Raw genomic sequence first — 27507 nt, forward strand, 5'->3', positions numbered from 1 at the left:
ATCTTCGTTAAAATCCCTGCTATCAAAGTATGTAAGTTAGAGTGTAGGCATTGTATTATCGGCAGCTGGGAAAACAATAACTGCCATATCAAGGGCCACATAAAAGGATTTATTTTGACTACGGCACAACCTAATACAGTAAACTCTCAGTTGTACGAACGTCGGTTTATCGAATATTTCAGAATAACGAACTTTTTAAAAATCCCCGGCAGTTTTCTTATGGATTCTATGCAAAAAATGTTTCACTGAAACGAATTTCGGAACAGTCAATATTCCAGGTTAACGAACTCGCTCAGAGGACCAAGGCTTATTTTTAACGAAGTTTTGCGCCCTGCACTGCAGGCGCAACCGATGCCCGCCCTTATCAAACCGCCGCTCCACCGGCAATGTAACGTCGCTGGCGCTACAGCTCCCTTGGGGCAAAGCGGCGGCATTGAAAACGAACGGCAACGAGGCATGGCCTCCGAGATCACCCGCGCAAAATGAGCAAGCGTGTAATTTCGGAGGCCTTGAACAAAGTAACATCGCTGGCGCTTACAACGCCGCCAGAGCAAAGCTGCGATCTGTCGCACCACAAACCACGTGGTGTGTTTTTTTCCGACCGGCTAGTCGTGGCATTGTCGACCGTCTCTTTCTTTCAAGTCTCGTCGGTTCCGCGTGTGGACACAAAGGCAGCATTATAACTGTGATGCACCTTGTACTTGATATGTACAAATTCCATTTCACACAGTTCTAACATTATGGATGCCATGTCTTTTGCTCCATGAATTGCACTTTAAACTTTTGACTCTTTATGCCATGTCTTATGTAGGTCTAGTGAATATTCAGTTTAGTGAACTTTCAGTTAAGTGAACTATTTCCTTCGGTCCCTTGAAGTTCACTCAAGTGAGAGTTCACTGTAGCTGGCAAGCCAATAGACACAAAATGAATGTAATAACTGGCATCGTGGACAAAACGCTATTCGCGGATGCTTTTTAAAACAGCAGCAAGCCGAAGTGTTGAAAAACCGAATCAGAGGAAGAGCCCGGAAACGCACCAAGTCTAGTTACCAAGAGAAGGTACTACTGGCCCCTCTTTTTACGCACACTTAACACCACTTTGTGAACTTAAACTGCGCTAGGCACGATACACCGAGGTAAAAGAAGACGATAGGACGAACGCAGACTAACAACTGGTTTATTGTAACCATACAATTCTGCCTCTTCGAGCTACGCGCATGCCCAAGCCAGATCATAACCACGTGACCATGGAACACTCCCGTCCTGTCTTCTTCTACCTCGGTGTCTTGTCCCTAGCTCAGCTTAAGTTCACAAAAAATGTCCTACCAACTAGCCTCCCAAGACACGCTCCTGTATTTAACACCATGTTTTTATACCGTTAAAAATTCGTCTAGTTGTGTTTTTTCCTTAAACGACAGTGCTGTGCGAGTCGCGAGACATAAGATTGCAAATATTGCATTCGAAATGCCTCACACAATTTAGCTAGCTTATAACACTTGAACATAAGTACAGAAAATTCAGGCCACGTATGCGGACTGCATAGATTCAGCAACACATGAACGTGGGGCTTTCGTTGCAGCTGCAACAGGAACCACGCATCATTTATTTCAGCTTAGCTGACTCCTCACTATAAAAGTCTGATGAGGGTGAAACCTCTGGCATTTATTGAAGCAGAAAAATGACAATTTGTGCTAACAGCTGGGAAGAGTTGTCGCGGAGCGATGCTGGCAGTGCCGTTGTATGGGGTCGCTTCGGTCTGCCGGGCGGAAAATGACGGCGTGTCGGTAAGCTGCAAAGTGGGACAGGAAGAGAGCCAGTTGTGATACCTAATGCTGCTGCGGGTAACCATTCGAGAAGGCTGATTTGATTGTGCTGCTCTGTGAAGCGATCAGCCAGAAACAATGGCACCGATTATTCTCGGTTACTGGGACATCCGAGGTCTCGCTCAGTCCATCCGCTACTTGCTGGCCTATGCACACATCGCCTACGAGGACAAGAGGTAATAATCATTTCAGTTTGTTTGTCTACACACTTGCACCACTGTAACGATAGAGCATAAAAAGAACCACGTGACACAGGTGGCGGCTCGGGCGATTTCCTTACTTTGCGGATGCATTTCGCCTTCATGCAAGAGTTGCATCGGTTGTCTTGCGTATTTGACGCACGAGGTTATTTAAGCGAAGCTTTATTTGCCTCTTGCTTCGGCTTTCCCACTGCTGCTGCTGCTGCTACTGCTGCTGCTGCTGTGGGCTACCGTCGCGAACACCACCTCGGGGGGTGGTTCAGAGCGTGCATATCAATAACAAGCGCTACTAAGAAAGGAAAGTCGACGGGAGAAACTGGCTTGCACCCCACCGCGTCGAATGTGCACAGCGCCCGCTGGAGCTCTCTGGCCGTCGCCACATTAGCCGCTTGGCAGCTGTAATTATCCCGGACTCCCCTGAGAAGCATTGCAGAACTGCAGCGCTTCCCTTTCTACTAATGTGCGAGGCCAGAGGGGACGCAGGTAGAACTGTAGACAGGAGAAAAAGAGGAGAAGAAGGAGAGGGAGGAGACGAGGCAGTTCCCATATAAGAGAGGGGGGACGTGACGTGAGAAGGCAAAGAAACGCCACTACTTCACAACAGCGGTTGCGGGGAAACATGATAAGCTTAAGTTCAAGGTATGGTACAGTACCTTGCTGCTATTTCTGAAAAATAAACGCCATGCAAATACGTCAAGCAGGCAACTTAGGCAGGGCGTGCAGAAGCAGAGCCGCAATATTTAAAGCCCACCGCAAAGTCCAGGAGACACTACGGAAGCGTCAAATCAAAACTTCTTGGCCCACCACGTTAGCTTTACGGCTATGGTATTGCTAGAGGTCGCGGACTTGATCCCAATCGCGGCAGCCGCATTTCGACGGGACCGAAATAGAAAACGCACGTGCAATTAGATTTTGGGACCCGTTAAAGAACATCACGGTGTCAAAATTAATCTGGAGCCCGCCACTACGGCTTACCTCATAATCTGAGTGTGGTTTTGGAACGTGCAGTCCAATATTCCAATTCAAGCTTAATACTTCTGCCGCAGTGTGGTGTGCCATGTGAGGAAATGACCGCTCAACCCTCTCAGACGTTACAAAATATGGCGCACAACGACGCCTCAAGCGAACACCTCTTCCTGTATGTTCTGTGTACTACGCAGACAAACAGCAGTGGTGCACACAAAGTAACATTTAACATCAACTCACCACTCTCGTGTTAGCCTAAACGTTGATGAAATGAAGCTGTAGCTGTCAACATCACCGCTAATTATCGTCAATCAAAGCATCCAGCATGAAAAGCTTCGCTTACATCGATTCCCACAGTGCGTGGGACCTGCATAATTTTTAGTCCGTGATTTGCCGCGGCATTGCATTATTGTTTGAGCATCAGTTATCCTGTTTATTCAACGCTGTATGCCATTTTCCGTTCAATAAAATTAAATGGAATAAGCGGCCTTCAGTCAGCTTGTACTCTGGAAAATTTTGCTACATAATCGTCAGTTTGCCAGAATGCCATCTGGTCAGGTATAATTATTGTCATGGACCAGATGCAAAACAAAATCCCTTCAGATCCTATCCCCAGTCCATAGTAGGGACTGGCTACGCAGAATGTTGAATAGTCCTAAAGAAAGCACGCAAAATTTGGGAGTAGATCCGACAAAGTGTGCTAGGTGGCCCTGTCTATTGCCTTTCTTGCGAGTTTGGATGGGTGAAAGTTCTAGATTGAGCATCGTTCTCAGAATATTTGTGGCTACTGTAGGCGTGTTGGAGCGGCTCATCTTGTGACGCGTTTTTGGGCATGTTCAACGAGAAAATTTTCAGGTGCATCACATTTGCGGGTACCAATTTGTGATCCCTGACCTGCCTGCTCAAATGTCCACTGCATCGATTCGCAATCAGAGCACCGAATCGTGCAAGCCACGTGAGAAAAGCTTGCCCGAAGGAGTGGTGCGTTCAGTCATCAGGCAACGTTTGAGCTTGCTTGCTCTCATGTGCGCTTTCTGTAGCCCACACCTCATATTATTCATATTTCGCAGTTGAAAAGATGGATCGAGAACATTGACACATACTGCTGGCGCTGACCTGGAGGTTTTAGTGGAAAAGAACGCTATAAGTAGGAAAAATGCAGTGCATACTTCAATGCATACCGCACACGCTGGGCAAGTTCAAGAAAAAAAGAAACAGAACGCGAAAGCTCTATATTATTCGATTCCGACAGATAACTCTGCTTTTTGAACGACTGCATTGCAATTTTTACACCACATGGCGCACCGTAGCAGCTGTGATTTCACTCTTGTACTATGGTTTCTCGCGAGATCTTTTGAATGGTTAACGATATTGAAGCCCATGGGAGTGATCATGTGTTCACTAGTGCTAAGATCCGGGCCGAATTTACGCAGCATTGTGTTCGTCAGTGTTGTTTCTCACTGGCTGGTCAATTTCGCTGAAGTAATCTACACTGCTGGGCGTCACTCCTACCCACTATTCTGGCGAAAAGACTGTGTTTAAGCTGGGTCCCAAAACACTAACATCGAACGCATCGACTGGCTCAAATGTTTATCTGTGATCGACAGCATATACCAAGGTAAGTTATCACATAGCTTACAAGGCACAATACAAAGTGCATTACGCAGCGTGAAACTTAAACCGGCGTGCGCATCCAAATTTACAGAATTCATTATGGAGTGATAGCGACTTCGTGGACTCGGCTGTCACGCTGAACGAAAGTACCGATGTGCGAAGTCAGTTTACGAACTGACTTCGCACATCGTACCTAGACGCACAGGGTACCTAGACTACCACTAAAGAATATCTAGAATGGTTTACACGTGCTGCATTGATAGCGGTGGACTGTCTCCTGTGAGACGCCAAGCATGGACCGTCACGCACCTCTAGGCACTTAATCTCCGGGGGAGCACGTGCTACCTGTGGTCCAGTTTACCCAGTACACCACCATTTGGATTAGGCCAGATCATAGTGAAAGAGGTTAAAACATTTTTTTCGTGGGGCATAATAAATCAATGTCATGTCATCATCGTTGCCGCCTGGCTTTCTTCGTCGTCTTCATCGCTTCGCTGCTCTCATCGCGCAAGGTCGCGGAGCGCGCATAATGGTTTGCCTTACACAAACGCATTGCACACCTCCGGTGAAGCTCTCCAGAAAGTAAACCGATGTTTGATAGTGAGCTACCTGCAAGGTGCATCATACAACAGTTCCCGCTCTGCGTGATTCAAGTTCTTAAACTCTCTGCCTTTTCTTTGTCAGCTTCACTACTTCGTTATTTTTTCCCCAAAAACGTTTAAATGTTTTTGGCGCCGGGAACGCGATTTCAATCTCAAGCTTACTGGCAACATACTCTATGTGTTCGCATGCTTTTAGACCGCAGAGCTTTCACTGCGAAAACCAGATATTAGCTTGAGAATTTTCTTGAGAATGTATGCATTCGTGCGGAATAATTTCCAACGGTTCTTATTAAAATGTGTGTTGATGGGGAGACTCACGCTAGCGCCTTTATGTGACTTGAACTTCAATCGTGAAATTCGTGCTCCACGTACACCTTCTGCTGAAATCAACCATTACGAAATTAGAAATGGGCTGATCGAGGGTGTAACCATAGAGAAAGAAATAGAACAAGAGGGGAGATTCGGCGTAAACGGGCAACAGGAAACACGTCACGGCAGCATAAATGCCGTCCGTTAGCTGCGGCGAGCGCCGCAAAAAACAATTCGAAAGAGGTTAACCTACATTGTTTCATTATTTTATTCTTAGCGCTAAAACTAAAAAGCTTCGCGCATAAATAACCTTATACTTTGTGACTTTCTTTTTTTCTTGCGTTACCTAGCAACAAGCTAACGGCACACCAGACGCGCCAGATGCATGTGTCATGCGCCTGACACGCCACCGAAGCGAGCGAGGACGGCTGCACATGTGAAGTTTGCATGTCGCCTCTTTGGCGACCCGCCTCTCGTCTTTTCTTTTTTGTGTAGCCTGGCTTGTTGGGCTCCCGCCACATTCTTGCGTTTCTTCGGCATTTCAACTGGCCACCACTGCGTTATCGCACTACGGCAAGGTGAGAAATTTCGTTTGACAGTCTGCGACGCGTTTCATGTCATTTAGGCTTACGGCACGCACCCAAACTCGTCAAGCAGTTAGGGAAAAACAGCTCGGCCGTCTTGACGCAGTTATTCTGAGTTAATGACTCGCACTGGGAGATGTTTGCGACAATTTGTACGGGCCCCTGCGTTATTGTAACTTATCTGGGTAGCTTTTGGCCACGCTTGCTGCACCCGGCTTTGTGGCGCAGTTAGCGAAAAGTAGCTCGGCCGTGTGACGCAGTTTCCGTGTTCTGAATCTACCTGACACAAGTTCGCGACCTTTCTCTGATCCCAACATTATTGTGATTCTCTAGCTTTTTCGGATACAGATGAGCGAACGCTTGCCGCACCTGTCATTGTGACGCAGTTAGCGAAAAACAGCTCATGCTTTGTGACAGTTATTTTGGTGTGTGCTGAATCTTAGTGGGACATATTTGTGATGCTTTTTGTAGCCCTGCCGCAACATATACGTTTTTTTGGTACTCACGCTTATCGAAATCACGACGAGCGATTGCTAACAGTGATAACACGGGAGTATGTTGCTTATGCCGGCAGAACGCACAAAAGCTAACACCAAGGAGCTGAAACACCAGGACCTTGTAACTCGAAAATTCTGTCTTCTGAGCGACTCAAAAACAGGCTTTGCATCCAAGCATTTGCCTTGAGTGCGAGTAGAAGCAATTCTGCGAGCGTCTAGCATGGCCTGGTGGAGAGCCTGCGTTGTGGCCACTTCTTTGTATATGTAGCGTACTATCGCGTCGGTTGAAGCCAAGTTGTTTTGGAAACACGCAGTAACCCGCTTATTTGTGCTCTTAATGTGCAGTAAATAACGCCCTGGAAAGGCCGAATGCTTGCAAATACGATTTTTGCTTCATATTGTATTATATTGCTTGGGATGTGTCGGGTGTGTTCCACGCTACGTATGTAAAAGCGAATTTATTTTATTTGTAATGCCGCCAATTCAGCAGTTTTGCGCTTTTCGCCTCTACGCGCCGTATTCATGAAGGTCCAAATACCAATATGACACAAGTCGTAATTCACCTTTTTTCAGCTGACGTCGTTCGGTGGAGCTCCGTACGCGAAGTACTGCTGCTCACCTGGTGCCGCAACGTTGGAAGAATACACAAAATGCCCGGTACGAGCATTTATATACAGCAAAATAAAAATTTAATAATTTCACAAGGGGTTTGTCGTCTTTATCAAATTTCACATGACAAATATTCTATGGAGGCTTGCAAAGATGGCTCGCCGCCATTTTTACTCATTAATAAAACTATTCCGTACCAAGACTAGGCAAGGTTCAGCTGTAGAAGCAATAAAACTGCTGCGCCGATCAGTGCAGCAGGCGTAACACGTTCCAGCTAGCGTTCAAAATGCGCGCGCCCGAAACCAACGCCGGAAGTGTGGCTCAAGTATTAATGCCGGCGGCTCGGTGCGCTAGAGTCGATTAGGCCTCTGGGCTCTATGAGAGTGTCCGCTCTTTTGGAATTTATTATTACGATAGCAATTATATGGACGCTCCAGGCGGATTTCTGCCGTCGCCGCCGCCGTGATGTACCGTATGAGTGAAAGCGTGAGGATGAGCCCGCAAACGCGATTCAATCTCGCGTGTCCGAGAGAGGAACACTGCCCAGATGCGTGCCCTCTCCTGTAGCGCGCAAGGCCCGGGGTTGAGGCGAGGGAGGAGGGGCGTTCTTCTCCGGCGGCTGCTACGGTGTCATCGAGTGATGTGTGTTCATGTTTACCTGTGCGCGCGTGACCCAGTGCTGGTTAATTTAGTTTAAACAAGTTGACGGGCTAGTTGGTTTGAATCCATGAGAGAATGAGTAAGCGCGACTGGACAAGGACGTAGAAAGAAGCGCACACACAAAGACCGTGCTGTCTCCGTGTCTATTTCTTTCTACGTGCTCCTTGAGTCACGCTTACGCATTCTATTCTTGTTAATTTATTTAGTAAGGGAATGTTTACAAGTTCATACAGCCGATAAAACTACTATTCTGACGTCGGACAGCTATCTACTAATTTACCCGCCTTGGTTGCTCAGTGGCTATGGTGTTGGGCTGCTGAGCACGAGGTCGTGGGATCGAATCCCGGCCGCGGCAGTCGCATATCGATGGGGGCGAAATGCGAAAACACCCGTGTACTTAGATTTAGGAGCAGGTTAAAGAACCCCAGGTGGTCGAAATTTCCGGAGTCCTCCACTACGGCGTGCCTCATAATCAGAAAGTGGTGTTTGCACGTAAGACCCCATAATTTAGTCTACTAATTTGCTTTCGCAATCGGTGCTTCGCCTTTCCGGAGGGGCTGCGAATTTTCGCTCGACGGTGTCACCCTGGAGCTGTGATGATTGAGCGGGCGGCGTAGAACGCTGTCCACGAGAATAAAAATGACTTTTTGGAGTGGGTCTGAAGCTAACGAACAGTGTCAGAATGTTTAATGGCAATTCTGTATTTCACCCCATCATTGATCGTGCAAAAACTCTTCAAAGTCGCCACCGTCAAATTTGCAACGTCTACAGTGCACACTACACACACCAGTAAATGAAAGCCTAATAGGCCAGCCTGCCAATCACTTGAACAGACCGGATCGCCAAGTACAGGGAAACATGATGATGTGTCGCAAATTGAGCTCTTACAAACTAGCTAGCAATATCAACACAACCTGAAAGCGACATCTCGCCAAAGATCCCGCCAGCGCTTGCTGTTGAATTGATAAAAAGCGGCAGAAGTAAAAAAAAAAGAAAGATAACATGCACGTAGCGTTGAACAGCTGATGTATTCGGATTCTTATAGGCCTAATGAAAAACAACCCGCATGCGTGGTCTATACCTTGTGTCACAAGGAACTTGCAGCACTGCCGCAGGTGCGGGGGCAGCACAGGCTATATTCATGCGCAGCAGAATATAGTTCAGGACGAACCTGTGTGATTATAGGCGGGATTAAAGAGTGTTGACTTTCCTCGTTACATATGCTACTATATGTACGTGATATGTTAGGCGTTGTATATATTCGCTTTTCATACCGTAAAAATTGGTGTTTTAGAATAGCATGTGCAACGAATCTTAGGCACATAACGTACATGAAATAGTGTTTTCGTCGCAGCGCATGCTCCGTACGTTACGCCCCTCCTTCGGTTACGTACGATATGTTAGCCCACATTAATTGGTGGGTTTAACGTACGTAACGTCTACGTACACTAAGGAATAGTGCTGTGGAACATGGCGGCATTGCATTGCTCACGCTTCAGCCTGAGTTCTCGGGATGGCTACGCTCTCAATATCTTTGAGAGCCAGTGGTGTTAAACATGAATTTTTGCTTCCTCTAAAATCACCTGGAACGATAGTTATGAGCTCCTAGCGCGTCGAATGTCTGAGGTTGTTCGGTGATTGCGTAGGCCTAGCAAGACGAGTAGTCATAGAAATGACAGGCATAGGGTGGCTAGGATGCAAAAGTGTCAAGCACGTGGCGTGTTTCTACTGGCGGATATGGCTGTTCGTTGTACGCACGCCGCTAGGGCTAAACGCGGCGCTGCGGCTCCAGGCGTGCTGGCCTGGCGCTGCCATGCATTGTGGCGCCGTTCATTTCGATGTCTAAGCTTTTATATAAGCTGGGAAAACATAAAGTGGGGCAAGTCGTTACACCTAACAAGCGCCCCATTTCTACCAAATGTGAACTCCCTGTCGGGTACATCTGCTTTAGTGCTGCGGGAAACATTCTATAATGGTCACATATGACATCCCGGTTTGAGACGCTTGCATAAGCAATTTGATGCAGAAGCATTAAGTGACAGTGTCGACACTTGGTGCACGCAGCCCGCGTAAGATGTTCCCGATTCCAGAAATACATTAAACGTTGTGACACGTTCGGTTCCTGCAACATATTGGGCAAACTACGTGCGTAGTTCGTAGTAAACCCTTCTACAGCTCTGGTAGGCTTGTACAGAGTGCTGAATATTTCGCTGCGCATGTTCAAAGAAAGATTTTGCACTCACCGCTAAACTGTTCTTGCTCAAATTTTTCAGTACGATCGCATTTCCTTGTCGGCTTCGTTTAGTATAACACTTGGCACAATTAGTCTCCAGTTGTTTAAAAATGAGAAACTATTTTATCCTATGGGAAAAATAGTGTCTGAAAAGCCGGCTCTGGCACCGACTTGTGTCGCCAGCTGCCGGAAGCTGCAGGAAGGAGCTGCTGCCGCGCAAGCAGTCGATTTCAAGATGCCCTTTCGTCTACAAAGCAGCTCCTTCCTGCTGCTGCCGGCATGCGACGACACAAGTCTGCGCCAGGGCCGGCTTTTCAGACGCCATTTTTCCCATAGGCGAAAACAGTTTCTAATTTTTGTCTCAAAAAACAGGCGAATAATCGTGCCAAACGAAGCCGATAACAAAATGCGATCGTTCTGCTATATTTGAGCAAGAGCAGTGCAGCGGTGAGTCCAACATCATTTTTTGAACACGCGCAGCGATATATTCAGCACCCTGTAGAAATAATTTGTTGGAAATTCAGTGATAGAAGTTCACACTTTAACTTTTCAGTACGGGTAACGAACAGCCCGGTCCACATTTTTGTTGCAACTATAGGATTGCTACCACCAAGCATGGTTCTTTAGGGGAAGGGGGTCGAGAATCGGCCCACGCACTTCAAAATGTACCTACCCCAATGTCCTTCTATACGAACTCGGCGAATGACCTCGTTCTTTCTGGACACCATGTAAATGGGTATTTAATGTTTACGAGCTTTCTTTAGTCGCACTACCAGCTTCGCTATACTGCATTCACGGAAAGGTCTGTAAGCGCCGCTGAAGACATCATTGCCCCGCGGCATGCGCACGATTTGAGGGAAGCCGACGCCGCTCATCGCTGGCATGTGTGGGTCTCTCGCACGTGCTCTAGGGACAAACGAACAACCGAGTAGCGTAAACAATCACAAGGACATTTATTGCATCTTTCATACACTAATGCCTTCCAGGCGAATCGACCCGCCGTGGTTGCTCAGTGGCTATGGTGTTAGGCTGCTGAGCACGAGGTCGCGGGATCGAATCCCGGCCACGGCGGCCGCATTTCGATGGGGGCGAAATGCGAAAACACCCGTGTATTTAGATTTAGGTGCACGTTAAAGAACCCCAGGTGGTCTAAATTTCTGGAGTCCTCCACTACGGCGTGCCTCATATTCAGAAAGTGGTTTTGGCACGTAAAACCCCATAATTTTTTTTTCCAGGCGAATCGCTAACGACAGAACATGCCGATTGGCGAGCGACAAATCTAGGAAGACCGACTCACCGCGACCGGATATCGAGCGAATATGTTCGCCCCATGATAAAAACCAACGCCTGGTTGTTCGCGTGTACGCTCATGCGAACGGTGGCGCGGTCGAACGATCGTGTTCGTCCATTCCATTGTCCTGCTTCTAGGCCTCGCGAGACGGTCTCGCAAAAGCATGGATTAGCGCATGCGCGCGAAGCCCGCATCGCTCGCCTACTCCAAGCCAAACAAGAACCGCCTTCTCCCTGTTTAGACCAAGTAACCCCGCCTATAGGCGCCGTTAAAAGCGCAACACCTTGCCCCATCTCTCGTACTTTTCTGCAACCACACCGATCGCCACCGTAAAGCCACGCGGCGAAGACAGATTACATAGGCCGTGCGGGGAAAACAACATCAAGAGACGCGTGAGAGCCGCACATCCCCACACATGACAGCCTAGCACTGCAATGGTGCTGGGCTGGCGTAACACACTGAGAGTCGCTGGGTGCTGGTGGGAAAAGCAGCTCTAGAGAGAAAATAACGCGATGTCGCCCGATCATATGTTATCTTTTTTAATGAAAAAGTCCAGGGTAGTGCAGTAATTTACTAAAATACCCTGGTTGTTTAAAGTAAATGTGTAGTTAAAGTACATTAGAATAGCAATAGCTAATGCAATACAGTGCAGTAATATCACTGTCAGAATGTGAACCTCTTTCGAATTAACGACAAGCCCAGTAAACTACCGCTACAAACGCTTGGATTCGGATATTTAGCTCGTAAGCATTCAAAAGCAGTTTCTATTGCTGTTTATCTGGTAAAACCGTAAAATAGAGGAAAATTGACAGAGATAGTCTAGCTTACTTCGACGATTGATAACACAATCTAACTGCAGTGATGTTCTCGGGGGAAAAGACAACTGTAAATGTTGTGACGACTGTCTCACTAGCTTAAAAATGTGTACAAAACATTTCCGGAGCGTTTTAAGAAGAAACATAAAATGTCGAGGAAGCGTTCGATAGCTGCATCACTCTACAAAAGGATCAGTAATAAATTTAAATATTTGAGCAATTTATTAAAGCCGATGACAAAGCAATCCTGCACGAGTATAAAAAAGTGAGAGATAACTTCGGTGCTGACATTATGCTAGCACGTGATCAACAGTAATTTAGCAAGTTCCATGAAAAGTAACACGGACTATGCCTAATTGATCGCTCGGCACACAATACAGATCACCCCTGATATCACCACATGGGAATGGTGCTGACCACACAGAAATGAGTTGGCCAATAAACTTAATAATCTGTTCTTAACCACCGGTGCAACAATTACAAGAGTAGCCCTAGCCCGGACGCCTTAACCTATTTAAGCTCCCGTAATTTCAACTCATTATTTCTATCCAGTTGTGGCGAGAGGAGAATAATCTACATTATCTTCTCCTTACGTAATGACGACGCCCCAGGTATTGACGATATTTCAGTTAGCTCCATCAAGGAAGTTGCTGCGGTGATCGCTTGCTCGCTCACCCACAATGCAACAATGTGCTTAGCACCGCACATTTCCCTGTTAAGCGACGGCAGCTCGCGTATGTGCCATATTTAAAAGGCTCGAGTTAATAATGACCTGATAATTATATGGCTATTTCGGTCGTTTCTGTATGCGCGAAAATTACGAAATAGATATTTGACCATCGCCTAATGAGATTCCTTGACACCGACAAATTCTCCAAATACCAGCTTGCCTTTCGAGAAAAAATACTGAATTTGCACTACAATGCAAGATCTGATGGATAATAAAGAAGACAAATATAGACTTTTGGGTTTGTTCTTCATTTACGATAAACTTTAAACTTTGTGAATGATGTTCTTTTGAGGAAGATGCAACACTACGGAAAAAGGAGAGCAGCACTCGATTTCTTAGCACATAGCTTGGCATTACGTTTAAATACACTCTGTTCAATTCATTTCTCTCGTTGGTTTTGTGTAATTGCTGGGGTCACCCAGGGATCCATCTCGCGTACTGTTTCGCGCTTACTTTTCATTATTGTTATAGTTCAAAGGCATAACAGTCACATCAACTATTTACACACACGTTACTAAAGGTCTCTTACGGGACCAAACTTGTCCGTAATACCAAATACGGCTAATGAATAGCTAAATGAGCCTGAATTGTGGTTGAAATTCACTAGGCTTTAACCTAACGTTGTGACCACAAAATTTGTGATATTCCGCACAAAAACGAGGCTGTTGAACATGGCTTCAATCTTACATTTCAGAGCACCTTCCTAATTCGAGAACATTGAATGAAATTCCTTGGTGTGGTATATACGATGGATATATGTTGGGGTCATAGCACATTCGATAAATACGCAAGAGAATAGCAAGCTCTGCAAGTGTTTTAAACAGGTTCAAAACTTCGATGTCATCCGGAGTTAAAACGCAGCTTTAATATTCCTTAGTTTACTCTCATATAAAGCATGTGCTTTTACTTTGGGCGACCACGTGTCCTCTAACCGTTGTATCATTCTCAACTTTCAGAGACACGCCATCAGGGCATTAAAAAAATTACCTGTAGGTGGAAATTGCACCTTTGTATTCAAAAGTACTGATCTCTGGTATCTCATAAGAAAATAGCCCTTCGCATACTATCACTTTTTAACAATGGGAAAAGAACACTTGAGCGTAAATATTTACTTGCACACACCATTTACTTTATGCGCATGCTATACAGGCTAATCATTTTTGTTTTAAGGATCTTTTTTAGATCGCCTGTGGCACGTAGCAAAATTCTTGCCCTTGAGCTGGATTATACGAAGAGGCAGACATTACTATATTCGCGCACAACTTTCTGTGGCTATGTAGGGAAACCTACATGGGCGGAGCTTCTTCGCGTGGTTATCACGCCAAGAAGTCCGCAAGTGTTTGACATTGCTTTTGGTTGCTCGGAAGAGACGGCGAATCGAGGCAGCTTCCACGTTCGATGGTTTCGCGTTTGCCCAGACGAGGAAGGGAAAAACTGCGACATAAGTAAGCTTTTACATTGAGTGGTGTGTTTTGTCTTATTTAAGTGTTGCTGATAAGGTGTTAATGCTTTCTTTTTCCCAGTTTAAATTAACGGGGATGAAGACGCGGGACTCTTTTCAGAATGGATGTCATTTGGGTGCGCTTTGCCTCAGTAGCTTTCCCTTCATAGCCAAAGGAAGTTGTGCGTGAGTACAGCTGTTGAAATTGAAGCTTATTCACCTAATTAGAAAAGTTGAATAATTACCTTGGTAATTATTTACTAACGACACACACACACACACACATATCTATCTATATATATATATATATATATATATATATATATATATATATATATATATATATATATATATATATATATATATATATATATATATACCTCATTGTAAGGGTAGCGAGTTGGAAAATCTCATCAGGCGCCTGCCTTTATTACCACCAATTCCCCCCTCACCCTTCCTGACAAAATAACATTCTTCCCTTATACATGCCACAATGAAGCAGGAACACACAGTAAAAAGCGGATAGCTCAGTTTGCTGCATGGGTTTTCGCTTACTGCCTGATGTGAAGTCGCGGACTCGCTTACGACCTCCACATAACCAACAAAATGCCAGTGGCAATGTAGTTTCTGAAGTCAGTTGTTCGCGGCAGCTATCATACGATTTTCAAAACATCCCACTTGCTTGATCAGATCGCACGGGCATATATATACCCGCCTCAGTAGAGTCATAAGTGTGGATAAGTAGTCTTGTTCTTCATTTCGTTCAGGTAAAAGCGCCTGTTGTTATTGTGAACACCTAAATACGGGCTTAATACCGCTCTTGGTTCTTCGTCTACAGTTGTCATGCTAAATTGACGCGTCACCTGCTTGCATTTCAAGCGAACAACACAATTATATTTCGTAATCGGTGACAATGCAGCAGACTTTTCACAGAAATGATGAGTTTTCTTTAATACCAGCCACAACAAGATTATTGCACGCTTGGCATATAGTGTCACCTGCATTTACTTTTATTTCACACCAGATTTCTTTAACCTACCATTAACGGCTTATTTTTGAAAATAGTGACAGCCCTTGTGTACTAGTGTAACTGTATGAAGAGTAATGCGTTCTTTGCCGCTTCGACGAGAGTTATTCAGGGCCGCTATATGCGGGTGGGCCTGCTTTCAATACAGAAATGGAAGCGACAGGAAGCGAAGCACGCATCTCGATCGTATTGTGCAAATACTGGCAAGCGACGTCATAGAGCAGACGGCACTTAATGGGGTGCACGCACTATATCAACTTGTGTCAGGTACGCCGCACGCCATTTGCTGCATCACATCGCTCGCCGGCGCCAGCCCGGTGCGATCGAGAAAGCATTTTTTTAGCAGAAAACATCACTAGCAACAGTTATCGCAGCAGCTGCCAGTTCCTATCTGCCAGCGCTTAGACTGTCTTTAAGCGTGTACTATACCATTGCATGACAGGATGTAGGCGTGTTCGTTTGTGGTTGATCGGATCGGGCTTTGGGTGTAACATGTGGGGCCTTGTCCGGGTGTGCCATCGTCGGGCAGGTCTGGCTCACCAACTGCAAGTGACGGGCCTGGCCCAGGCGGGGCGGTGAAACGAGGTCGAACCACGTCTCTAGTTTCCCGTACATTGACGACCGTTTTGATAATGCAGTAGAAATGTGGGTGTATAACTCCTTTGTCCCAATCCCAATTGTTTACTCCTCATGTTGTCCAACTATCAAGTCTTAATATCAACTACGACATCTAGTACTCTCTTTTGCCTCTGATTATTAGTGGCATATTATAGCTTGCTCCCCCTCGAGGTGTACGCAAACCACTTCCGCTTCGAATTATCGCTGCGCATTCCTTAGTTTTTGCTCATATTTCTTATCCTCGAAGTGTTGGCGCCACAAACTTGTAGGGCAAGAGTGCTCTACTTCAATATCAAAATTTATGAAGTCGGCGGCCATGAATTATTTTTAGCTCCAGTGTAGAGAAATTCAACAGAACCCATGCCACGACGACTGTCGACAGTAATGCGTTGATCAATAAATCAATATAGCGACACAACCTAATGACACCTAACTCGTCGCGTCGAAACGAGTTAGGTATGGGCCTTGTATTGTAGTCAGATTCCTTTTTCTCGTTTCCCTAAGAACACTCGACGCCATCTGGAGCCACCATTACGAATTATGCACGTGACCTCCGAAATACATTGCGCGCCCGTGTGTGCGAACGCTTAAAACGCCTAATGCGGCAGCCCCTCCCTCGCCCTTCCTACTGCACAGGCTACGCGCTCTATACTTCGTTTCGGATATCAGGTGCAACGCTGCGGAGGCTAGAGAGACTTTTTGTAGTGGCTGCGTACGCGCATAGTAGTAGTTTGCTGTTATGAATCGGAATTGTGCGAAACTGTTCTTTATAGATGCTCAGTATTGAACGACGAACGTTTTAATCCTTAGAAGCGAACAAACTGTGGTATACGCTTATTTAATGCGTTGTTTTACATCAATTTCTTTTTCATTCCGTTTAGTTTCAGGTTTTCTTATTGGCAGCCCGTCGCAGCACCCTTTGCCGTGCAGCGAGGCATGGCCAGAACGCGCGGAGTAATACATTTTCGTCACCGCACACCTTTCGTAGCTTCCACACCCTTGCACGTGATGTCTGAAGTGGAGTGTAGTAGTACTGCAGAGAAGTCTACGCGTGGCCTTCGAGACGAGAAGTACTGCGCGGCTATGCCTGCGAACGCTGACAATCGTTCCTTCGCTAGCGGCACACTCAGTGGCGCATATTCATTGACTCAAGATAGCGAGACGTTCACTGTAGTCTGGCACATACCCAGTGAACTTATGGGGCAGCTTACTAAAGCTTTGACGTGAAAGACATTCATTGAAAAGCCGCACTTATGTATACATTTGTGGAGCAGCCTGACAAAGCACGGCGTTACTGTCCGTTAGGAGCCTTTGTGACGTGGGTTTGATTCCGCTCAGCATCGGAGAAACATAAAGTCACTGTTTCGTCATTGTCAAGCGGCACATTCCCTGTAGCACATACCTAGTTCCCCAAGTTAGCGTAAATACTTTCATTGAAGAACGGCACGCCCCTACTGGACCGTACCCATTGACCTAACTTGGCAATAATGAGGTTCACTGAAAACGAGCACAGAACGAGTGGCCCGGCGTTAAAGGTGTAACATTTCGAGGTCAAAGGGTTTCGTCGAAGAGTGCCGCGTCTAACGAAGACTAGCACATGGCGACGCGAAAAAGGTTTATTGAAGAGCGGCATATATGTACACATTGCCACATACTGGGTGGCTCAGGTGGGACCCTTGGTTGTTTTCCAACAATTGTCCCTCAGCAAGCCTGATGCGCCTTGCATTTGTACACGGAATACCAAGTGAGCCACGTAAGCGGAAACTCACTTAAATACAGACATACATACATAGAAGGCTGACCCTAGGAAAGTGCGTGAAATACCCTAAGAATGCTATTGCGTTAAAACTACAGCGATAACCGCTCTTGCAGACGTTCGCCCACAATATTGTCAGTACGACTATCTGGAACTCACTATCGACCGCTGCTGTCTTTGCGCAGGTACTCTTACGGCAATGATTCAGAGCCCAACCGAGATGAGTGGCTGGCGGTGAAGTACCAGCTCGGCTTGGACTTCCCGAACCTGCCTTACCTGATCGACGCCGACGTACGGATGACGCAAAGCCAGGCTATCCTGAAATACTTGGGGCGCAAACACGGCCTCGTACCAAAGGACGAAGAAACGTTGCGGCGGGTTGAGGTGCTTCAGCATGAGGTGACGGCCGAATCCTTTATTATTTATTTCATGAGTTTATTCAATGCAGCACTAGTCAAAGCTTGTTAAGAAGCGGCAGTATTTTCTCTCAACGGTTGACCTTGGTACACTAAGCGACGAATGAATGTTTACTTTCAAGCCAATTAGCGAAATGTGCACAAGCAATGTAAACTTTCATGTTCTAGTCACCTTCTCCACGGCCGCTCGACGCAAAGCAAGGTGCGGCCAGCTACGTCGCGCCGCGGACAATAGGCGGGCGCGTCTCGGCCGAGTTTACAGTGGCGACCGCTTTTCTTGGTGAGGGCGCCACTCCTCGGGGATGCTTTCGCGACTTCGCGTCGGAGCTAAGCGAGCGTTGGTTCTCGTGCCAGAACGTGTTTGCCTGGCGCTCTATGCACTAATCTCGTGCTTTTTCCCGTGCGTGTGTGTGAGCAAGTTGGTTCGCGTCAAAACGTGTTTGCCTCGTGCGATATGCATTAATCTCGCGCTTTTTCGCGTGCGTGTGTGTGAGCAAGTCGGTTCGCGTCAGAACGTGTTTGCCTCGTGCGATATGCATTAATCTCGTGCTTTTTCGCGTGCGTGTGTATGAGCAAGTTTGCCTCAGCTTGCTGTGTTTTGTTAAGGCTCTTCGGTGTGCGTGTGTGCCGTAGCCAGCCTCGTTCATGTGGCGCGATGCCGCGCAACTGTTGTGTGCCACTCTGCGACACAAATGCCAAAAAGAACCCGACTGCGAAATATCACGAGTTCCCCTGCGGCTTGGAACGTCGAGAAGCGTGCCTAAAAATATCTCTCGCGAAGGAGTGTCGGGAAAAGGAAGCTAGTGGGAACCGAGCGACAGGTCTCTGGTACGTTCCCTGCACTTTACAGACAGTGACTATAAAAATAACACGAAACTTAGGCTCCTGCTTCCGAATGCTGTACCGACCGTGTTTTGCAAATATCCACAGTACCTGCAAAAAGAGAATGTGCCGCCCAAAAAACGCCATCGAGGAAACTTTACTGATCACACAGTAGTTGAGGCAAGCGATAATTGCGCCAGCTCAGGAGAAAGCCCCAACATCGAAAGTGCCTCGCAGTTTCTCAGCGACGACGTGGAAGCTCTAGTTTCAGAGACCGCCTTAGAATCATGCTCTGAACGTAGTTTTTTCTTCCTTGCTTTTGAGAATGCAATAGAAGTATCAATTAAGCTGCCGGCTGAAACATTTCTTGCACTTTTTTTGGCTGCAGCTGCACTTGTAAACTTCCGACAACTTCACCTGTATTGAATTGTTTGTTTCAAATAATGACTTAAATATGGACATCCAGGCATGTAGCCAGAATTTCTTTTACGGGTCCTGAGGTGATTTTGATGCCAAGCAGGATGGCGAAGGGGGAGGCGCTGTTGGGCGAGTCATACTTGTCAGGAACACTGGCAAGAGAGAGGAAAAGTTAAAAACTTCGTTAAAAGGGGCGCACTCCTTAGATAACCTCTAGCACGACTCAATATGCTTCGTTTTCATGAGAAACAATCTACTGATGATTATTTGCAATGATAAGCGTTTTTATTTCATCTAAGTTAGTTTGCATTACTTGGGAAACTCGGTACAAGTTCTCCCCTATGTAAAGTTTTTACTTTGCGCACGTGTTCATGAGAAGTGAATAATAGTACTGATAGATTGCTTCAAGCAGAACCTCTCGATGGAAGTGCATCACCCGGTCGTGCATCGTACGGGCAACCGTCACAGATAGCGTTCAGGCGTATCCTAGAACAGATTTCCACCCCTGTGACAAACAATCTGTTGGCATTTGTGGCGCAATCAGCACTTCCAATGACGACTTAAAACATTTTATCTGCAATTTCCAAATATAAAAAGCATTATTTACGCCTTGACTGGAGTGGAGATCGCGCGTGCCGATGCAGCTGTGAAGGCGCTCTGTATCAGCAGCCATCCCCGAGCAGTGGCGCCGCAGCGGGCGCACGGAGAACTAGGCCCGAGACGCCGTTCAGGCGCGACGCAGCGGGCCGCACCTTGTGCCTTTGGATCGAGCGGCCGTGCCTTCTCTATCGTTTTTCGCATTATCCTAACAGTGGATCGCGGACTACGGCTCAGCTGTTACGCAGAGTACATATTTAAAAATTAAATGCTGGCATTTTGCGTGCCAAAACCACAATTTGGTTATAAGGCGTCCAGTTTAGTGGGCGACTGCGGGTATTTTGACCACAGTAGGTTTTTTAACGTGGACCTAAATGAAACTGTGTGAGCATTTTTAAACGCATCCACCACAGTCGCGATCGAAAGCTCGGCCTCGAGCTCCGCAGTGCAATTCCACAGCAACCAAGCTACCGTGACCGTTTGTTTTACACACTTGTGGGATGACTTGTCTGAATGATTAGACCATATACACAAATACGAAATAGGGCAATTTCATGTTTTATATGGTGCAAGCACATTATTCGAGAACCTAAGTAAAAACCTATTTATTTGCACGGACATGTGCAAATTCTTTACCGGCTAGGATCGCATCGTCTCGGAATAAACGCTCCTAAATTACTGTTTTCAAAATCCAATAGAATTTTTTACTACACGTTCAAACCTGAAAGAAACGCTGAAATATTTTGCACTACTTGCAATGTTTATTTTAACATAGATACGTAAATCAAACACTCAAGTACTTTGCCTGTGTGCACGCCTGGGCTTTCGTAAAATTGTTGCATGCTGTCCTCTATTGCAAATTTTAATCTATCACCATTACCATAGGAGTTTCTGCGACCTATTTGGCAACTTGCGGATCCTTTGTGTATTTATTACTATATCCACGGTTCTGAATCTTCCCCAACCGCGTATTCAAGCAAGCGCTTTATCAAAAAACATGTTTATTTTCGTTAACAGAAATTTCTTACGGTGTGCGTTTTGCACGGCATGGTAGTTCCAGGTCCACCTTCATTGAAATAATGTTGATACTGCTTTTTTGGTTACATATTGGTCGCTGCGACATTCAACTTCGCCCAGTGAATTTCAAGAAGGCCCTACTCTACCCTTACACGCTTTTGGTTAGAAAAAGAACGCAGTACTTACGGCGGCGTTTCTACAGGCCTCGAAATGGGCCATGCAAATTGAAAAAATTTCCTGGGAAGCACCCAATTTACTCGTACCTTTGCTATTTCGTAAAGCATACCCGTTGCGCCGTCCCCTCACATACACGAACAAGGCATTTCATCGTCAGCAAGCTGCGACATTTTCTTATTTAGATTAGCACTTCCTTGCCCTCATGCTTCTTTGTTTACGTTCTCCTCCTTGCGCATATCTCGCTGTTTACGTTTAAAACGCTTCTAATCGAAGAAGTTGCTTCCGGCGGCCAAAAAAAAAAAAGGAACTGCCCTTCCACTCTGTGAAAAAGGATGACCAGCGAAGCTGTGTATGTGGGCCCCTTACTGGCGAACTGCACCTGTGTCGCGGATCGACCTGGTATTGCACAGTCTTCGGGATCGGCCAACCTATAGGTAGTGCTTAACACCTGCTTCACCTCCACCGCGGGTCGGCGCGGCATTGCGCTAACTTCGAGATCGGCCCACGTATGTGGAGTGCGTAACTCCTGCTTCACCTTCACCGTGGGTCGGCCCGTCATTGCACAATCTTCGGGATTTGCACACGTATGGACAGTGCTTAACGCCTGCTTCATGTCCGCCGTTGGGCTGCCCAATATTGCACTATCCTTCAGGATGGGCTCACGTACGGGGAATGCTTGACGCCTGCTACGCGTCCGCCGTGCGTCGGCTGAAAATTGCAGTGTCTTCGGGATGGGCGCACGTACGGGGTGTGCTTAACGCCTGCTTCACCTCCGCTGTGGGTCGGCCCGACATTGCACAGTCTTCGGGATTGGCCCACGTACGGAGAGTGCTTAATGGTTGCTTCACCTCAGCCGCGGTTTGGCCTAGCATTGCACTGTATTCGGGGTGGGCCCACGTACGGGGAGCGCTTAACGCCTGCTTCAGCTCCACCGCGGGTCGGCGCTGCAATGCACTAACTTCGAGATCGGCCGATGTATGGGAAGTGCGTAACAGCTTCCTCACCTCCGCCGCGGGTCTGCCCGGCATTGCATTGTCTTCGGGATCGGCCTACGTACGGGGAGTGCTTCACGCCGGCTTCCCCTCAGCGGCCGGTCGGCCTGGTATTCCACTATCTTTGGGACCGGCCCACGTGTGAAAAATAGTTGGTCAATGTCCACGGAGACAAGATCCACCAGACCCTAGCAATAAACAACTTTGCTGCAAAAATTTAAACAAAGAAATCTAGAAAATGCCAGACGATACACAATCGAGGCAAAGACACCACTGTAATCGCAAAGAGAAGTTGCCTCTGCTTTGGTTGTGTCTGCATCAATAAGGACGCAGCCACGCAATCGCAGTGGCGATTCTTGTAGAGTGCTTCTTGTTACAGCGTGCACCCCAAGAAAGCATTCAGTCACGGAAACGCAAAACGAAAAAAAAAAGAATAAGGGCAATCTTTGAGTACACATAAATGCACATCGGCTATCACTTGTACATCTCAAAACATTTCTAGTTGGCGTTTATTGAGCGGCTGTCCTTCTTTGGGTTCGCAGGCCTTCGACATGTTGTGGAATACAGCGCTCTTGTCGTATGACCCAGACTACACGGATGACAAACGGCGGCAATTCTTGGCTGACGTGGCTGACAAGCTCCATCAGCTTGAAGTCTACTTGGCCAAGCACGGACCGTACGGAGCTGGAAAGAACGTCACCTATGTGGACTTCATGGTCTATGAGAGTCTTCAAGTACGCACTCTTGCGCTAAAAAGCCCTGATGGGCCTTAGTATAAGATTGTAACCGTGATTTACTTCAGTTGATAAGATGTATGCTGCCCAGCAACAAAAGTCAACAAGGGCATTTGAATGGAGTAGCTTTTATTAATATAAAGCTAAACTACACTTAGTATTAACAGTAGTAAAACAAGGAATGTTGATGAAGCGAATGCTTCGACATTGGGTTTCGTGTTTGTCAGTACTGTGAGTGCTTTCGCTGTTGCTATACAGACGTATACAAGGCGACTCGAAACATCAGCTTTAGTGACATTACTTGTCCAACAGCGGCTTCTCTCTTTGAGTATCCATGTTCCTGGCACTGTTGTCAAGTTCTCGACCCACGCATACAACTAAGTTGTGCACTATGCACTTCTTCGTAGCAGTGAAGATTTCGTAGGAGGACGTCGTAATACCCGCTCCTTATATGCAACCCCTAAAGCACCCTGTACTCTTACGAATACTGGATGAGATAAACTGTACCGATGGCTACCGAAAGCTCCTGTGCAAATAAAAAGAAATGTAACATGAATGATACCGACTGCTTCATCAAAGTAATAGGTTCGGCAGCATTTTCACATCTGAACGCGAAATAGAGCAAATATGCATCGGTGCCAACAAATTCACTATAAAAAACTCCGGCAGAGCCTATCTCACCATGAATGTCGACGTTCTTGTTATTAGCATTGGAGCAATGCAGCTACACACTGTCTTGCCACTGGCGAAACGCATCATGTATGGGACGTGTGAACAGCCGCGTTCTCCTCACGTGCTATTGTCGGGACAAGCTGCGCCATCTAGCGCCGCTTCTGTGAAGCCCGTGCGTCCCGCGTATGTGAATATTGAGGGTGTCCCAGCTAACATTTGCCAAGTTACTTAAAGGAAAACATAAATACAAAATCATGGTCCATGACACAGTTAAAGAACCAACGGTGTTCGGTTACCAAAATTACCCAACATACGTCTTTTGAAGACCGGAGAACACAGGTCTTAAACAACGCGTCCTGCACGGCGTTTTTTTTTCAATCCTTTTTTTGGATCAAGAGGTCGGCTAAAATTAGCTGGGAAGCTCTGTATATTGAGACAACACTATCCGCACTCATACGAGGCGTGTTAGATTACGCAAATCAGCGAATTAATTTTAAAATATTTCTGGTCGAAAAGAAGAGATGCTGCCACTTTGAGCTGTAGAAATCGGCTACGTTATTCTGATTCGTTTGCCCTCAATCACTCTGATCGAGGTGACGAAAAAAGTGATGCGCTATCCCTCTTTTAAGAAAGCTATACCCTCATGATCATCATCCTTACCTCACGCGTTCGTTGCGCTTGGGCTGTGTCGCCTTACTTTGTCGTTAGCGCATCGGCACTTCGGCACCCCCACATGGAGTCTCGTTTTCAAGCACACGCCGCATTTTTCGTTTCGGTATAGGTGTCTTTAGACAGTCTATTGAGTACAGGGTGGAGACGGCAAGTTGGAGTTTAGAGGGGGGAGGAGTGTAGTACGAAAACGGGGTCAGCGGTCAGTACGAATCATCGGCGTTCGTGGACCGCTAATAGTTACATGAATTCTGGAGGGTGGCGCTGCGTACGGGGTATCGGGCGGTGGCTTGACGTCTTGAAATGTTCGAAAATGTTTTGTTGATGGGGTATGATCAGGTACGGGCATTCCCGTGGGAAGGAATGAGGGCGTGCGTAGATAAGCAGGAGCTTCGAGGAGCTTCAGCTTAAAGAATTTGGTTGTTGCGTTTATGACAGGAGAGGTTCTAAAGGAGTTACTCAATTAGCTGCCGTGATCCACGTTGTATTGCTTTATCGAATCTCCTTCCGCTGCGATCACTTCGATTGCGATGTCAACGGTGGAAGGAGTGTGCTCAAGCGAGCTAACGGAGTGTGTTTTCTCTAAGGGCGCCTTTTCATCAGCTTCATTTCAACTTTAACGCCGCCAAGAGAAATTAGGACATACGCTTTTTATTTGTATATTTACCTGTTACTTCTCTTAAGAGACAGACGTGGGGTCTAGGCTTCATATGAACCGATGGTGCTGTACTAATTCCATAATATATTGTGTCAAAGGCGCGTTTGCTCGTACTACAAAAAATGCTTGGTTAAGCATCAGGCCTTATTTTTTGATACCGTAATTCCGAAGGATTTGGTTTCCAAATTGGTCTTCGGTGATGTGATTCTGCGTTTTTTTTTTCTTTTTTTAAGAAGACGAAGCAGTGCGGAATGGCAGTCCTTGTTCTGTGGTTCTTCAAAGTTGTGCGACTTCTGGATATCAGGAGCTTCCCCGAAGACGTCGTCCTCCGGAATAGAGGACGGAGGACCTACGCGCCCTCATGGCAAGGCGAGTCCCGCGGCGGTAGCCTTTTCCATGGGAAACCGCGACATCACCGACTATAGGTTTCCCGATTCATCTGACAGCTCAACAGCGGCAAAGATGGAATCGGACAGTTATTACACGCTAGTCCAATCGCGAAACTTGAAGCGCAAGCTTCGCCGGACGTCAGCAGGCAGTGATTCTACTCATAAAAGCAGATGTGACGAATGGGTCTTCTCCGTGGGCTACACCCCAACTACGGAAGGAACGAATTTGAATTCGTTGAACAGACAATCGCTGACCAAATACTTCGATTGAATAGCCTTAGGACATGTGAGAGAGATCCGCATTAATGCTCGGAAGAACATTCTGGCAGTGGACGTGAGTTCTCAGGCAGTATTGGAGGCTTTGAAAGGCATTCAAGTAGTTGGCAACATCCCAGTTCGCTCATTCCTAGCGTACGGCAAAGATACGTGCACTGGTGTTGTATCAGATGTGGACATTGACATAAACGATGAAGACTTGCGATTTCTTTTATCGTCGACAGTGCGAGTCCTCGACATCCACCGATTCGGCCTCTCCCGGTGCATCAAGTTGGTCTTCGAGTCAGACTCTTTGCCAGCATAGGTCAAAGCAGGCACTCAGTGCGTCCATATGTGCCATGCCCGTTACAGTGTCACAAGTGTTTCAAACTAGGCCACGTGAGTGCTGTGTGCAAGAATCCTATGTCGCGCCGAAGATGTGGTGGGGCTCATCAGGTAGACTCCTGTGAGACTGACTCCATGAAATGTGCAAATTGCTCCGGAGCCCATGAAGCGACATCCAAGGACTGCCCCAAAGTGACAGAGGAGAGACAAATTCTGAGAAAAATGATGAGAGAGAACTCCACGCACCAGAAGGCTGCCGATTCCGTCCGCAAGAAAAGGCGCCGGTTGCGGCATGGCTGCAAAGCCCGATGAAACGCGCTTCGCGTTTAGAGGCTATCGCTTTTTTTCTTTCAAAACGAATAGCATTGCCTACATTGAGCATATTTTGCTATTTAACTGGCTGACAAGAGGCGAGGAGCGCGCTCAAGCAGAGTGAGTTTCGATGGGATCGAGCCAGCACAGTGAAACTTCATAACCGGTTGATGAGCGCGGTGCAGGCTTCTGCGATTGGTCCGCTTTCCTTTATTTAGCTTGCGGCGGCTGGTCGAAAATCGGGGTGGCGTGCAACGAAGGGCTAAATATGCCGCTAAAATGGATCCTCAGCAAAGTTGGCAGAGCGATGTCGTACACGTGCGGAAGGGTCTCAGTGCGGTATATTTCCGCGCCAAATTTCTCATTTTACGTAAATAAATTCATCCTACTGAGCAGCTCCAAGTAGCCAGTGCCGAAGCGATCGGCGGGTAACCATCTTCTATACCGTTCGGAAGGGGGTAGTCTCCGGCTATTGAGAAGAAACTTCAGTTTTGTCCAGCATATTATTGCGTTTTTAACGCGTACACATCTTCTTGACGAGGTGAGTTTTCGCGGTTTTGTGACATCGAGTGGCAGGCGAAGTGAGCACAGGCCAAAAAAGTTTGACCAATAGCAATTGTTCAAATGACGTCTTTTTCGCTAATGGCGAAAAAAGGCATCGATATAATAGGGGTAGCTGTGAAACACTATGACATTTAAAGAAATTGCCCTGGGTGGATAGCAAACCACATGTACTAGCTTGTGAAAGGCGTGTATTCTCGTATCTAGAATGCGGACAAGAGGAGAAAATTTGAAACCTGGGTGCTTTTATTTATTCCACTATAACGTCCTCCCTTGCCTTGAAATTATACGTTAAATCCTTACGCTTACTGATACGAATGAAGACAATGGTTTTCACCAGTTATTTCACGCTGGCTGTGCTTTTTCTTTTCTCAGGTGGTCAAGATACTTGGGCCTACCACTTTCAGCAAGGGTTATCCGGCTCTCGAGGAGTACTGTGACCGCATCGCTGCGCTACCAGGTATTAAAGAGTACCTGGCTTCGGACCGCTTCAGATCCTGGCCAATTTGGAGCCCATTCGCGAACGCACTTTCGGCGCGCAGTGGTCCGCCCGCTGAGGATAGTTGAGAGTTGGCATTGTGTGCTAGTAGGTGAATGCCTTCTGCTGGGAAGGGACCTGGAAGCCACAGATCCCATGCATTTACGATGCAATAAAGTGTATTCGCTGCTGTTGTTCACATAAAGCGCACATGTTGCTTCA

The 27507-nt window shown here is 46.7% G+C and overlaps 1 protein-coding gene across 1 annotated transcript; it reads left to right on the forward strand.

Moving 5' to 3' along the window:
• Positions 1 to 1714: 1714 nt before the first annotated feature.
• On the forward strand, positions 1715 to 27507 carry LOC126522277 (glutathione S-transferase Mu 2-like). The gene is made up of 4 exons (XM_050170996.3): positions 1715 to 1998; positions 17960 to 18173; positions 22755 to 22946; positions 27183 to 27507. Exons 1-4 carry the CDS (start codon positions 1901 to 1903, stop codon positions 27372 to 27374), a joined length of 696 nt encoding a protein of 231 aa, XP_050026953.1. The 5' UTR covers positions 1715 to 1900; the 3' UTR covers positions 27375 to 27507.

Source organism: Dermacentor andersoni, chromosome 6 (assembly GCF_023375885.2).
Source record: "Dermacentor andersoni chromosome 6, qqDerAnde1_hic_scaffold, whole genome shotgun sequence".
Classification (NCBI taxonomy): Eukaryota; Metazoa; Arthropoda; class Arachnida; order Ixodida; family Ixodidae; genus Dermacentor; species Dermacentor andersoni.

What these genes read in the sequence shown, in the direction of transcription:
- LOC126522277 (XM_050170996.3), top strand. Translation starts at nt 1,901, where the DNA reads ATGGCACCGATTATTCTCGGTTACTGGGACATCCGAGGTCTCGCTCAG. An exon ending in ATCGCCTACGAGGACAAGAG is followed by an intron (nt 1,999 to 17,959) that starts GTAATAATCATT and finishes GTCTTTGCGCAG; the next exon opens with GTACTCTTACGGCAATGATT. An exon ending in TTGAGGTGCTTCAGCATGAG is followed by an intron (nt 18,174 to 22,754) that starts GTGACGGCCGAA and finishes TTGGGTTCGCAG; the next exon opens with GCCTTCGACATGTTGTGGAA.